Genomic DNA, 16,174 nt, shown 5'->3' on the forward strand with positions numbered 1-16,174 from the left:
TGTGTTTGCAGGTTCAGAGGTTTTAAACGGAAAACAAATATGTGAGGATCAAAAATACACATGTAAAACTTTTTTCTGTATTTGGATTTTATTTACAGTTATATGAAACGGAATACATTTGTGTGTGCATTGAAAAACACAAGTGTGGATCCGGAAATACAAGTGTGAATCCTTTTGCGGATCATGAAATACAAGTGTGAATCCTTCTGTGTGTATGTGTGTATTATGAGACTGTTCTGAGCCCATACTTCTCTACATACGGCAGTTTAAACTGTATTTCCTTTATCCTGTAATATGACTTGATATATTTAAACTCCGCACACTGAGCTCTGATTGGTCAGCAGGCGGTGCTTTCACTGAGTTGATGTCTTTTCTATAGACGCCGGAGGCGGGCAGCGTCAGGTAAAAAAAAAGTTATTTAGCCTTCCCAAACCTGCCAATATCCTTCTGTTGTGGTATTCACACATAGGAACACAAATCATCAACTGTGGTTTCTGTTTGAATTACATATTTTATCACATTATTTTAGTCATTTACAAATATTTGCTTTTTTAATTATACTTTAAGCAACTTGACTTAAAAAATAATCGACCCTGAATCAAAAAATGTATAAAAGAAGTGGAAGTAGTCTCCATAGAGTCATTAATTCACTATCTTTTTTTAGAACCAGAACAAATAGGGTGGCGAACAGAAAAGTCAATACCTTCTGGAAAGATCTTACTGGTTTTTGGAGGAATTTACTCGAGACAAGATTCAGCACATCACTGCAGAGACAGAGAGACACGAGACGAGAGGGAAGGGACAACACAGGGAGGGAAAGGAAGGAAAGGTAAGAGTGGAGGAGGAATGAGAGGAGGAGGGAGAAAAGAGGAATTCCTGCATGTAGAGACTGGTAGCAGCTGCAGTGCTCTGACAGTTCATAAAGTTGCGCCCGCTGATAACGCGTGTTTGGAGAATGATTTATCAGTAATCAGCATTTGAGCACAAATACCTAACCTTGCCTTGGTGTTAGTGATTTTATTTTATTATCTCAAGACGAAATGCATTAAATTGCTTGGTGTAGAGTGAGCTTTTGTGTACAATATGTAGGTAATACATTTTTGATTTTGCACAAGTAATGTTTTATTATTTTGCAACTAAACAGTTTATTTAATTAGTCACTACATTGGCAGCTTGTATGACTTAAGTGTGTTACACACTTGAGCTGAACATCCTGTGAGTCAAACAGTATTTAGCAATACAGTTCATAAAGAGGCAGATGGGTAGGTCTTAGTGACAAGAAAACGTTATTCAATGAAACATTGATAAAATAAATGTTAACAATAAAGTTACTGTGTGTGTAATGAATAAAATAACACAAACAACTTGCATTAAGCAGCTCGTTCAGAACGAAAATAAGTGGGTGAATAACAAATATAAATAAGCTACTTTTGCTAACCGTTGGTGTTCTCGAAAGAAACGTTTTCACTTAGTGTCCCTAATGAATTACTTGGAAAAAAGCAAAATGGGGCACTGAATTTGACTGAATTACTGTTTAACAGAACAGAAATGAGACATGAGTTAATTAGCTAGCACACTCTAAATACTAGAAAGCATCTTCGGCAGTAGAGAGCAGTCGGCTGCTCCGCCAACGGACCTTCAGTTAGCGGGAATAGCAACTTGAATTTAGCTAGCGAATACAAATGTTTATTGTACCGTTATGAACAACACACATAAACTACACAAATAATAAAACTCCCATAGCTTTTTTGGTTGAAGCTTTTTTGTTCCCCCTTTTTTCTTAAATTAAAAACAATATCCTGTTTTCCTTAGCACTTGAATAAAGACATATTACTTACGGCTTACTGCAGGTGGGAAAGCTTTTTTTATTCAGTACAAAATGTTGTTATAAATAAAATTAGGGATACATTTCTCAGTTAAATATTTATACACTAATATTAACAATATTTCATTATATTTTTAATTGTATCTGTAAAGGGAAACGTGTCCACTTTTGAAGTTACACTTTCTACTAATAACGATGGTTGTACACCTAGCCATTTAGCTAATTGAGATATCAGTGAGTGTTTGCTTTCAATTGGTATGAACATAAAGCAAAACTGTTTCACCATTTTTTGTTTCCTTTTTATTATAATCAGTCTTTTGTTCAGTTAAAACAAACGCTAAACATACGCCAATGTTACCCACTCTAAGACACTGTATTAAATCTGCACTGTCTATGCTTTCTTGCTAAGTGGTCGGACATGACAGCAGGAAGGAGATGAGGGTGTGTTCGTAGGCAAGGGGCGCCGCGGAGGGGCGGAGCGGTTCTCTCTACCGGGCGGTGTCAGCTGAAGAAAACGGGACAGAGGAGCAGAGAGAGGCCAACATAGGGATTCATTTACCCGGGTGATTGTACTGAATTGGACCAGCGGACTTCAGGTAAGAGAGAAGCAGCGTTTAGGGCGTTTTCTCATGACTCAGGGGGAAGTCTTGTGTTAGCTTAACTAACAGAGCAGAACAATGATTTATAACTCACTGCGGCACAGCGTGTCTTCTTTTATTCAGAACATTATATTTGAAAATATTGAATAAAAAGATGCTCACAGTAAAGCAGTATTTGTGAGTTATTTACCATAGGACAAAAGCTAATTTGAACATTCTAAATGCTATTTTCTTCACACACAATAGTTCCATTGAATGCTGAATAAATGTTAGTCTCGTGTGCAAATGCATTTGGGCATGTTTTATTTATTTTCTTATTACCATTTTATGAATGTATATCAATATTTGATTAATACTATTTGGCATATTTAAAATATGCACTAAGATAGTATTTATTATGAAGAAGCTCATGCAGCTAGGCTAATGTGCTTTATTGTGTGTAGACCAAGTGAAAACAAGGATTTACCTGCAGTTAGTGCTTACAGATTATTGTTTAAAATACTACGTGATCACTTAAGTTTGAATATCACGTTTTACGGTTGTTTCCAAACATCTGAAGGTTGCAGTTTCCTAATAGGAAATTAATAACAATGTGTTAGCGGCAGACAGCAGCAGAAATGTGTCTGGATGCATGGAGATATGAACTACACTCTAGACATAGTGTGTGTGTGTGTGTGTGTGTGTGTGTGTGTGTGTGTGTGTGTGTGTGTGTGTGTGTGTGTGTGTGTGTGTGTGTGTGTGTGTGTGTGTGTGTGTGTGTGTGTGTGTGTGTGTGTTTGTGTGTGTCAGGATCCATCAGGATTCCTGTAGGTTAAACACACTTCTTCAGTCATGCATCCTCAGAATCCACATCTGGAGATAATGCAGTGTCATGATTGGCTTTTAACTAGGAATTGATGACTGATTTAGTTTGCAATTTGGTGTACGTTTGATAGGACAGAGAATACTTTATTTGTTAACTTTATTAGCTCCCATTTTCACATCAAGATATCTTTTCAGTATTTCCTAAAGATGCTCATATTATTTTATTGAACACATTTGGCATGATTTTCTGATTAATTTAGGCACAAACCCACCTTTTATACCTCTACTTTAAAAAATGTACCCATAAAACATTGGACAACCCTTAAAACCAATGTCTGTTCTTCCTCAAGTAGGGACATCTGGTGGCAGTAAGAATGTATTTTTTCTGTAATCCAATTATTTAACACTAAAAAAGATCAGATTGTATTAATTGCAAATACACCTAACAATCTTTAAATATGATAAACCTAATTCAGTTAATTGGATTTCGTATGTAGCCTACTGGAAATACATTCAAAAAGCCTCACAATTTGCTCCATTTTGTTTCTTCTCAAAGTTTTGGAAAAGTCATGGAAATGTAACTAAAGTTGCATCAAATATAATTTTTTTATATTGTATCTAATCGCCGAAATAGTAATACTATAATGATAATAAATACTGTATCGTATAGTAATGAAACGTAAAATTGCATTTAACTGACGAGGTATTTTGCTGGTGAGAGATTTTAGTTGCTATAGCTGTAGAAGCTAAGTATGTTTTAGATAGGCACAACATGTTTCATTATGCAGACCTTGTTTTCCTGTTCCATGTTCAAATAAACCATTTTCAGTGGTACTGCCGAGAAAGAGTAATTTTTTTGGTCATGGAAAATGAGGTAAAGGTCATGGAGAAGTCATGGAAAAGTCATTGAAAATCATTAGTGAAAAAGTGTATGAACCCTGTTGTGTAAACAGGAATGTTTTGCATATAAGAGAATACCTTTCCAGTCATTATTCAAAAACCTCTGCAATATAACTGACGTTAAGCCACGTATAATCTGACCACCAGTGTTATATTATAGCATTATAGCCTCAAACAGACAGCGATGTAATTCGAGCATGGCACGTGAGCTTTTTTAGGACACCCAGAGAGGGACCTTGATTGAACTTAAAGTAAAAAGGTGATTTAGAAACTTTCAGAAGCAACAATTTAAGAGGAATTTCTGGCTAATATTGCTTAAAATGTACAGCTGTAAGACTAATACAAGAGAGGAAACAAAACTTTGATCTCTCTTAGTTAGATTTGGATTCATCATCAAATCTTTTAATTGATGGGAAGATATAACTATATTAGATGATCAAGTCTGTTCTATATGATTTTTGACGTTAGATGCCTTCATATTTTCCCATTATATTTTTGGCTTCTTATGCTCGTATTGATTCTCTGTAGAGGTAATTCATCAAGTTGCCATCTAGTCTATTCTCAGGCAGTTACAGGGCTCTGTTCTCTGCAGCAGAAAGCTCTCCCTCTGATTGAATCATACACAGACGAATCTCACTTGGCTGATATTTTCTATAACATTACATGATGTACTGTGTGATACATTTAGCTGCCATGCTACTTTAGAGCCTCATTTTTGTATTCAAAAAACGTCATCCTAGCCTAAGATCTAATTGTATTGATCTGTTTCTAAAGGGTTTTGCATGCTAACATGTATATATTCAGCTAATTAAATTCATTAGCATATTTGGGAATATTTAAGGGTCAGTTATCTACAGAACACTTCCAATAATCTTTAATGAGATAGAAATGAGGTGAACCAAAGTACAGACAGAGATAGGCAGTTGGTGTTAATACTTTGGCAGAAACTGTTCCCAGTGAGGTCTGTGGATTACCTGACTACCGAGATCTTTTTCTAGAAAACACACATTGCTCTTGATGTTTTCCCCAGCCAGGGGTAGTGGTACCCCAGGCGGTCTTCTGCAGTTTCCTGGGGGTACAATGGCATTTGGGAGTATCTCATACACATTTTAACCATACAAATAAATAGTAAGTGTCTGTACGATTGGTAACTGAGCAGAATAGTTGAAAACATAAGCAAATAACAATGAAATGGTTCTATTAGCTAAAAAAAGAATAGAAAATTAGTTAAATAATCCAATCGCTATAAAGAAACAGCTAGCTATATGCTAATGTATAACATGTATAAAACTAACTGCTAAATGACCAATATAGATAAAAGCAATGAATAATTACATTTTATAATTAGATAGCTAAAAAGAAACAAGTGTCTAGATGGCAGAAATTGATATTTAGAGGTAATGGCTCAATGGCTAAAATAGTTATTTTGGTAATGGCTAAATGGTTTAAATTACAAATGTTGAATAAATGGTTTACTAATAAGATAGATAAAAACAGCTAGCCTAGATAGCAGAAATCCTTTTCCAAGATCAATCAAAAATGTAATGGTTTGGTTGGTAATATCTAAATACTGATACTGGTATACTGCTGTTACCTCATATGTAAGTAGCCATCTACATAAGCTAAATTACAAACTTCTTCACCCTCCATTGCAGACTAATATAACCCTGAAGCCATCTACATACATCGATAAGTACTTATAAGGGTCTCTAAGCTGATGTAACCGTTTTGCTAAATGTCTTTTTTTGTTTAATAGATCAAACTTCCATTTATTTTGCGTAAGTAAAAATAGCTATACTTCAGGCTGATTAAAGCATGTAATGGTAAATAGATTAATAACAAAATCTGCTTTAATATGTGTGTTATGTTTAATGAGTTCAAATTGTAATGAGTTCCAAATGTATTACAGAACATAACTTCAGCTGCCGTGTCGTTTTATAGGTGTCAGCATGTCAGGAAACGTCAGCGCTGAGGAGATGGAGGAGATCAAGGAGGGCTTCCAGAAAGTGGGTGAGTAAAAATGTGTGTGGGTAAATTGTAGACACCCAGTACATAAAGATGAATTGGTCAGTAATGTTTGAAGTGGAGTAAAGCACCTGACAAACACATGTTCATATACATTGTTGGTGCTCCATCTGATGGACAGATGTTTGTCATGGGAGAAGAAAGAAATGAAACCTTTGATACCCTACATTTAAGTTATGGCTTAATATAATAGTTTGATATTTTGGTAATAGTATGTTTTGGAGTTTTCTTGCTGAGAATTAGATTAGAAGATTAATACAACTCGTGTATTTGTTTATGCTAAAATTAGTAATCAACTTAGCTTAGCATAACACTGGACACAGCTAGCTTGGCTTTGTTCTAGGTACAGTTTAACAAGTGATATAACATTTGCTAACCTATGAGTTTAAAGGGTGCTGGTAAGCTAATTAGGTTTCCTTAGACAGAATCAATTACAGTCTTTATGTTAAGCTAAGTTAACTGTCTGCTGCATTTAGCCTCCTATTTAAAGGTCCCATGTCATGGCCATTTCTACTGATCATAATTCCATTGTTGAGGTCTACTAGAATAGATTTATATTGTGCAATTTTCCAAACTCACATTGGTTTCTCATACAGCATCTCTGTAAAGTATGTGTATTCACCGGTATTCACTCTGTCCTAAACGGCTTGTTGGAGCTCGCGACCCCTCCCTGTAAGCCCAGTGTGCTCTGATTGGTCAAGCGACGTGCAGCTGCTGTGAGGAGCAGACAGGGCTTCCGTGTCGGCGAAACAAATACAGCGAGAACAAGCGAAACTCATCCTGAGCACACACAAACACTCACAGCCGAAGTAAAAACAATAAGTGTGGCTTGATATTGAGTAAGAAAAAGGTTTATAACGCTGAGAATGGGTCTGCGGAGAGCATTTCTCCTTACATGCATAAAAACCTTCATAACACACAAGGGGACGGGTAATAACCGGAAAAGCATGACATGGGACCTTTAAAGGTAGGGTAGGGTTCAGAAACACTTTTTGTTATATTCCATGGAATGCTCTTAACATCTCGATAGCAATGAATAAATTAAATGCTTTGACAATAAATATATACAAATATTTCATCTGTGGAAGCCGTGGCGCTGTAAAAAGCAAGTCCAATTATCTGAGCCGGCCCTGCTAAAATAACTGGATGGCCTACCTGCCTGTCAGACTCCATCTCGTGCACAAACTTATCTCGTGCCCTCATTGGTCATGTGCGCGTTTGTGTGTGTTGGAGGAGGGGCTCTGTAAGGAAGTCTGAAGGAAGGGGCAGATTTTTTTCGGTTGTGTACTTTCAAATTCTAGCTTACTCGAGCTGGTTTCTCCATTCTTACCTACCCTACCTTTAAGTCTTTATGTGTCGAGTAGTAGTTATTTTAAGCTAACTAGTCAGTAAACTGGGTATTTGTGTGTAAAGTATTTGCCATACGGAAGCCCTGAGAGGCAAATAGCAAAAATGTTTCTGGTGATTCTTTTTTTTTAAAGTCTGATCTCAATTGATTTCTCTCCTGTGTTTATGACTCAAGTATAAAAACTAGGCTGAACCACTACCTAGTATTTGACTAAAAGCGTTCATGTTTTGTAAGTTGGCAAGTTATGTTACATTTCTGTCATTTCTATTGGCTAAACATGTATTTTCATCCTATTAATACATATTTGCCTTGTTCCTTCATAGCTACCTATTTCATCGATAAAAAAAAAAAGGAAAACTTTTTCCTTTTTTTTTTTTAGGTAGCTAATTAATAGGATGAAAATGTTCTAAGTTTGATGTAAATTTGATGTAAATTGTTTGATGTAAAGCTAATTATTAGGATGAAAATGTTCTAAGTTTGATATAAATTGTTTCCTCTCAAACAATTTACATCAAACTTAGAAAACGGATTACCATGATTATTTTTTTTGTCATTCGCCTCTAAGGCTTCTGTAAATCCTCTTCTGTAAACAAGAGTGAACACATGTCAATTTGAACAGAAGAAAGGCAAACATGCAATCCAGTCCAGTCATTGTGTTTAGATTAGCAAATGTAGAAATGTTCAATACAAAACAGATACTATATCCTGATGGGCTCCAACAAAAATATCACAATTTTCCCTTCCTTCTAGATGTGGATGGTAATGGGTACATCTGCGCCTCCGAGCTTGGGGAACTCTTCCGGGAGGTGGGCAGCTCTCTGCCTGGATACCAGATCAGAGAACTGCTTCAGAAGCTCGACCGAGACAACGACAGCCGCATCAACCTCGAAGAGTTCACGGCTGTAGGTAACACTAACTATCTAACTAACTGACCGACCGACCGAACGAACAAACGAACAAACGACCAACCAACTGATTAACTAATAAATAAAGGTTTGACTGAATAAAGTCAATTCTTGATGGCTGTTAGGTGAATAAAAAAAAGCTAGCTTGGGGGATAGGGTCAATATTTTCCTAAAAAACTAGAAATGTCCAAGATTAAAGTTATACATTTATGATAATAAAGCTTGGATTTTCTCTGAAATAAAAATGATACATTTGCGAGAAATACCTCACAAATACACAAGGCATAAACTCAGACATTCTCTGAGATTAAATTGAATACATATTGAAAAGATAGCTAAAAACAGCTGCTAGATGGCTGAAAAAACATTCGTAAACACAATTAAAATGTATTAATATAATGCAAAACATTTTTAAATTGTTATCTTAAACTTAAAGGGGACCTATCATGCAAAATGCACTTTTTGATGTCTTTTATACATAAATATGTGTCCCCAGTGTGTCAGGGAACTCACGCAGCGTCAGAAAATAAAACCCTCTCTTTTTTCCTCCATACCCAAATCCCTAAAAAGGGGGTACAACGGAGCTGATCCAGATTTGCGTCCGATTTTCAAACCTTTATTTAATCAGATTGGTCCCTTGGGATCATAGATCTCTTTTTCAAGGGAGACCTGCAGCATATAGGTTCCACATGAAACATAAAACAATAAAGGACATCATACATTATATTTACAGGATACATTTACATAGTTATAGACATTTACAAGTGCCCATAGTATCAACGAGCATTTCATTTAGCCTAGCTTTAAAAACATGCAGAGGAATGAGATTGCTCAGTTTCAATTCTTGCTGAAGATTGTTCCAAGCAAGTGGAGCTGCGCACATAAAAGCTGTCTTACCTAAGACAGTCCTTGCTCTTGGCACATCTAACAATACTACATCATGCGATCTCAGACAATAGCTGCTTGCAACTCTCTGTGTTATCAGAGAGCAGATATAATACGGGAGTTTACCAAACAAAGCTTTATAAATAAATGTGTACCAATGACTGAGCCTCTTTACAGTAAGTGATGGCAAACCTGCCTTGGTATACAGAGTATAGTGATGTGTAAGTGCTTTACAATTTGTGACAAATCTCAGTGCGCTGTGATAGGCGGCATCTAACTTGTTCAGGCAATAGGCAGGTGCATTCATATACAATAAATCACCAGAGTCCAGCACAGGTAAAAAGGTCACAGTGACTAGCCTTTTCCTGGCTTCAAATGAGAAACAGGACTTATTTCTGAAAAATAAACCTAGTCCAACCCTCAGCTTTTTAAGCAGGTTATTGACATGAAGTTTAAAAGTAAGACAATCATCAAGCCAGATACCAAGGTATTTGTAACAGGTAACCACTTCAAGTACTTGTCCTTGCATAGTAACAATATCTAAAACAGGCTCTGGTGTCTTTTTAGCTTTTGAAAAGAGCATTACCTTGGTTTTCTCAACATTTAAAAGAAGGTTTAGTTCAGAGAGCTGAGTCTGAATAATGTTAAAAACAGCCTGTAATTTAATACCAGCCTCCTGAATGGAGGGACCTGCACAGTACATCACGGTATCATCAGCATACAAATGTAAAGTAGCTTCATCCACATTTTCACCTAAACTGTTGATATATATGGAGAATAAAAGTGGACCTAAAACAGAACCTTGAGGAACACCATTAGCAATGTTTAACCACTCAGAAGACAGCCCATCAAAGTGAACACATTGGGACCTTTCAGAGAGGTAGTTCACAAACCACCCTACTGCATGGCTGGATATGCCAATACTGAGTAGCCTCTGCTTTAAGATGCGATGATCGACGGTATCAAACGCTTTGGACAAGTCAACAAATAGAGCTGCACAACTCTGCTTATTATCTAAAATACTCGTAATGTCATTCACCACTTTCATTGTGGCAGTGATGGTGCTGTGTTGCTTTCTGAAGCCTGACTGATGTTTAGACAGGATATTATTTTTACATAAAAACTCCTTTACCTGTTCACTCACTAGGCGTTCGAGCACCTTCGCCAGAACTGACAATTTAGAGATTGGCCTATAGTTATTTAAAATAGTTGCCTCCCCTCCTTTTAGTAAAGGCAAGACATAAGCTGACTTCCATCTTTTTGGAATTGTGTTTGTGCTGAGGGAGAGGTTAAAAAGAGTAGTGAGAGGAAGAGCAATACAATCTGCAGCTATCTTTAAAAAGAAAGGTTCTACGTTGTCCGGGCCAGCCGGTTTCTTAGGATCTAACTTGGTTAAGGCTTCATGAACAACATTAACAGTAAAAGGAGTAAAACTGAAAGGGTTTTCCAGACCACATTGTTCAGAGTCACGGATTGGGGTGTTCACAGAAGCAGAGTTAGTCACAGAATTAAACAGAGAACCACAGGACACAAAATGTTTATTAAAGCAATTTAACATGGTGGCCCTGTCCGATATAGAGCCAGATGCTGTGGTAAGGCACGGAGGTAGCTCATTACGGATCTCACCGGTGGATATTGATTTTATGGCTTTCCAAAATTTCCTAGGATTATTTAGGTTTTCTGTGGTAACTGACAAATAGTACTTCGACTTTGCACTTTTGATATGTGAAGTGAAGCTATTTCTTAGCTGCCTAAAACGCAGCCATTCTACCTCTGAGCCTGATTTCCTAGCCTTTGCCCAGGCCTTGTTTCTCTCATGAAGGAGACTAGACAGTTCAGCAGAAAACCAAGGATTGTCTCGTCCCTTTACTCTAAATGTACGCAGGGGTGCATGTCTATCAATGATCTCCATAAAACCAAGATAAAAATAAGACCATGCAGTTTCTACATCAGCACACAGATCGATTTTCCCCCAATCAAACCCAAACAGATCATGAACAAAACCCTGCTCCACAAAATGTTTTATGTCTCTCTTAATAATAATAATAATACGAGGTTTAACCTTTTGGACCTTAGTGTCCCTAATTGTGGCTACAGCACAGTGGTCACTCACATCATTCGCAAATACTCCCACAGATGAGTAAATTTTATAGGGAACATTAGTTAAAATGAGATCAATTAGGGAGGATTTATTAGGGGACTTAATGTTAGGGCGAGTAGGACTGTCCACAATCTGAGTAACATTTAAAGAGATACAAAGGTTTTTAAAATTCTCTGATACTGTAGTTAACCAGTCCCAGTTAAAATCTCCAAGTAGCACTATTTCCTTGTAGTCTAGCTGCGATAAAAGATTTGCTAGCGAAGACAAGGAGTCCTTGACAGCTGAGGGGGTTCTGTAACAGCCCACCACCATGACCTGTTGCCCCTTTGCCACTTCTATATTTAAGGCTACAAATTTGAATTGCTTACTGATAGATTTGGAAACTAATGTATTAAAGCTACACTGAACTTATTCTTAACATAAATGGCAACGCCACCATTTACCGGCCACCTTTATTAGGCCGGTCGGAACGATACACATTATAACTATAAGGGAAACTTCTGTGCAGCAGCAATGCAGTGGGAGTCACCGACTCAGGAAAGAGACACGGGAAGAGCAGGAGCTTTGATGTCAAACACTGATGGTTTATTTGGAGTTTCGGCCGGAGAATTCACATCACAAGTCACAGCAGCCACGATCTGACTGCACGGTAGAGTTGCCACGTCAATTCTGAAGAACTCTACCCCAGACCCATGTATTTAGCTAGTTCCGAGAGCATCATCAACATGCTGCATAACAAGATAAAATCATAACACCTCTATCAGCTGACGTCAACAGGCAGGAACATAGAATCATAACACCTCTATCAGCTGACGCCAACAGGCAGGAACAGGGAGACAGAACACTGAGAGCACAGCAGCCAAGGTTATGAGGTGCGTGTGCTCAGTCAGGACAGTTTGAACTGATAAACTGGGTCAAAGTTATGGGCCTTGGAAAATATAATCCAACAATAACCATTTAAGGCAATGTCAGAGGCCAAAATAGATTTATTTAGCCATGTTTCTGATAAAACAATGGCGTCAGCGTCAGTCGAGCTTGCCCAAATGCGGACAAAATCTAGTTTACCTAACAGACTGCGCACATTCAAGTGGATGAAACCCAACCCAGACCTAGCTTTAAAATCAGCAGGAGTAGCGATCTGACTACTACTGGGCGGACCAGGGTTAGGTTGTATATTTCCTGACAGTAATAGCAACAAAATAAACAGGCATCTTTTCCTCTTAATCGACACACATACATTGTCATCTACTTTAGAAACACCGGAAAAGTCAGCGAGAGTGTGATTTGAGCTTAAGAAGCAGTCCTGAAGAACCATCATCGCAGGAAAACAAAAAAGACAAACATATTTTGTCGATCAGATTGTCTGTGACAAGGCAACCGGTAATTGTTTCTGCAACACATCCGAACCTTTGCAGGGGATGCCCACTGCGGGTGGCAGAACAGACCTGAATCCAGTAGACTTCTCAGAATGACTAGAGATCTTCTCATAGTCCAAAACAGTTAACAGGCACAGCAGAATCCCGATATGGGCCATTTTCCCAGACCAGCACACAGTATCCGCGATGTTCCTGGAGCAAAATCAGCACAGCAGCAAAGGACAGGCGAAAGCAGCAGCGTGGAAGCGCTCCGGTCCCTCCGTGGTATCCCCGGGGTGAAAGCAGGCCTCTGCAACAGCAGAACCAGGACAGGTGGAAAGCAGGCCCCAGCCATGGTAAAATCCTCCTCCACAAAGCAGCACACGCCCGGTGGAAGCAGGCCAAGCCCGAAAACGTGGATCCACTCTGTCTCTCCGCGACGACTCCGGGGTAAAAACCTCTCCAATACAGCCGTATTCTACAGGTGGGAGCAGGCCTCCGTAGATTGCAGATCGCAGATCGCAGGCAGCAACAGGAGGAGCCGCTCTGTCTCTTCGCGACGAGCAGGCCTCCGTAGATCGCAGATCGCAGGCAGCAACAGGTGGAGCCGCTCCGTCTCTTCGAGACGTCTCCGGGGGAAAAATACCTCAGCACAGCCGTACTCGACAGGTGGGAGTAGGCCTCCGCAGATCGCAGACAACTAAAACTACTACTTGTATAAGCAGGGATGGCTAAATGTGTGTAAGCAGGAGAGCTAGATGCTAACAGATGCCAGATGCTAACAGGTAGTGGGAGCCTGTAAAAATTGCGACTGCCTCACGCGAGTGCACGTGAGTTTGTGCATGTGCTCTTGCACATGCACAATATAATATTGGAAATATAGGCTGGCTTTACACCCACGGCCCTATCAGAAACGTTGCTATCAGAAACAATGCCCGACTGTTTTGGACGTAATATGCATTACATTAGCATCACTAACACTCAGAGCTAACCTGTACTGGATAGATCATGTGTGTGAAGAAGCAGGAAATAAAAAGGAACTCACCTTGTGGTATAACCGGCAAGAGAGAAAGCCTTTGAACTGCATAATGTTTCAGAAATAATCCTTGATAATCCATGATATGGCGTTTCATCACCGCAGAATCTGCCGGGAGAATCTCCCGCATGAGCTCAGCCCCCTCCTTTTTTTTAAATTAATTTTTAATTTTTTTAACACTTTATACCCCAAATCAGCACTTTTGAAACAGGAAGTGAAATAGAGGGATATGAGGCATGGCTAGAATGGGTGATCTGTTTGGTATTTTGAGCAAAACACTTCATAGACATGTTTTTTATATATTTGTATATATCTGAGACATATGCTATTGCCTACAAATAGCACGATAGGTCCACTTTAAGGATATATGGTTACACTTTTAACTGTAGTTCTAGGTCAATTGAAGGGAAAATTATTTGTACAATATCCACTTCTATATCATTAATAGTAAATATCCAGTGTATTATTGTTTGAATGTTTGGAACATGAGATCATAGTTTTGATGAAGGGGTACTTGAAGGGGTGATTAAGCGGTAAATCAACTGTGGGGGAATGCTACTTCTGACAAAAAGGGTCTTAATGTATGAGGTTTGAAAACTTGAGCAAAACAGCAAAAATCATTTTGATAATCTGCTATAAAACTTGATCTTTTTCTAAGATTAAAGTTGTACATTTATAAAAAGAAAACTGTGATACTTTCTGGAATTAAAGTGGTTTATTAACCAGACCACATAAACTGCCGCTTTCCGTGTATAATGCCCGCAGTGGACCAAACCTAACCAAATTATACTTTGCAATTGGATTTAGCAGAGCTCAGGAAAAAGCATATTATCATACGCATCTGTATTTTGAAAAAGAAATGGGCCTCCTTTGATACACAAGCTATGCAAACCCCTTCTAAGGGACAACATGGGTAAAAAATGTACTTTATTGGTAATAATACCAGAGCAGAGGGATACCGGAATCGGATGATGTACAGGCAAACGAACCAGAGGACAGCGGGCAGAAGGTGAGTTAGGGCCGGGCAGAGGGTAAGGGAGCAGGCGAGGCGGTCAACGTAGGTACAGGCAGGGTCAGACAGCAGGCAAGGCAGGATAGTCCAAGGACAGGCAGGATCAGGGATCAGGCAGAGCAGGCAGGTCGGGGACAGGCAAGGTCGGAACCGGGTAGGCAATCTGACAACAAACATGTGAAAGACTAGCATAAGGCAAAGTACGATCTGGTGAGGGTTTAAATACTGGCAGTAAAGCTAATGGGTGCAGAAGAGAAAGAGAGTGAGCAAAAACGTGGGTGTGGTTAACAGGTGAGACAGGTGAATGGAAACTACTGGTGAATGATGGAGCAAACTGTGACAGTTTGAATACATGGGTCAAAAATGACATTTACAATATAGACAATAGGCATAATTGTAAAACAACATATACATCTATTGCAGTTATGATGTCATAATAACATACAATTGTATAAAACACAATTTGCTTACATCTTTGTTCTCTTTTGAGAATCAAACAAAACTGATTTAAAGTAAAAATAGAATGCAAACAAACAAGTGAAATGAACTAAATGGCTGAATTGCTTTTAATTCACTGGCAGGAGCGACAAGTGAGGAGGAGCAAAAAGTGAACAACGAGGGAGAGATTGAACACAGAGAAAGAGTAGAGGACAGAGAGAGTAATGAACAGGAAGAAGACAGAGAGACTAAAGAAGATGGAAGAGAGGCTGCAGGTTATGGAAAGGAGAGAGACATGGAAAATGAAGGTTGACAATGTTTTGTGATCATGTTAGCCTCTTCTGCATGTCCAGATCATTAATAGTAACAATCAACTGATTCTTATGTATTACACTTTCAAAAATAATTGATGCTGACATGGTTTGAAATCAATATATTATCCAATGTGTGACCCCCCACAGGACTTAAAAAGCACCTAACTAGATCATGAAAATCCCAAAAATCTTGGGGGGTATCCCCCGAACCCCCCTAACATATTTGGACCTCGGTATTTAGGAAATTGATACGGCTCTGCTGTGACAGACCATGGGGCTGGATCAGCCACTAACATATTCATATTTCACTTCTCAAAAAGAGAAATATGAACGTTAGTTTTTAACTGAAATTATCAAATAAAGTCAACATTTCACAGTGTTTACAAACATTGACCATACCGTTCACCAGCCCCCACCCCCCTATGTTGCCTATGTTGCAAACTCTTTGTTTAAAACTAATTGGCCATCGGAATGTGTGGAGGATGGTCACATTCCGATGGGCTATCGGAATTACTGTGATCTCCCAACCTCTCTTCTCCAGCAGTCTGTAACAATGAACAAGACTTAACGTAGTAATAATAATTAATTATATTTATTCAGTTTGGATGTACGATTTTTGACTTTGTT

At 38.5% G+C, this 16,174-nt stretch overlaps 1 protein-coding gene across 2 annotated transcripts in view; it reads left to right on the forward strand.

The window, feature by feature from the left end:
* The first annotated feature begins 550 nt into the window (after positions 1 to 550).
* The window catches only part of LOC117536411 (plastin-3-like), a 30,141-nt gene continuing 14,517 nt past the window's right edge, over positions 551 to 16,174 (forward strand). Inside the window, exons 1-4 of one of the 2 annotated variants that reach the window (XM_034201256.1) lie at positions 551 to 829; positions 2,235 to 2,421; positions 6,070 to 6,138; positions 8,252 to 8,403. In XM_034201256.1, the coding sequence (XP_034057147.1) occupies positions 6,078 to 6,138; positions 8,252 to 8,403 (213 nt within the window). In that variant the 5' untranslated portion in view covers positions 551 to 829; positions 2,235 to 2,421; positions 6,070 to 6,077. Of the gene's footprint in view, positions 830 to 2,234; positions 2,422 to 6,069; positions 6,139 to 8,251; positions 8,408 to 16,174 lie in introns of those variants that run through there. The other variant, XM_034201258.1, reaches the window with a different exon arrangement.

This window comes from Gymnodraco acuticeps, unplaced genomic scaffold (assembly GCF_902827175.1).
Source record: "Gymnodraco acuticeps unplaced genomic scaffold, fGymAcu1.1, whole genome shotgun sequence".
Classification (NCBI taxonomy): Eukaryota; Metazoa; Chordata; class Actinopteri; order Perciformes; family Bathydraconidae; genus Gymnodraco; species Gymnodraco acuticeps.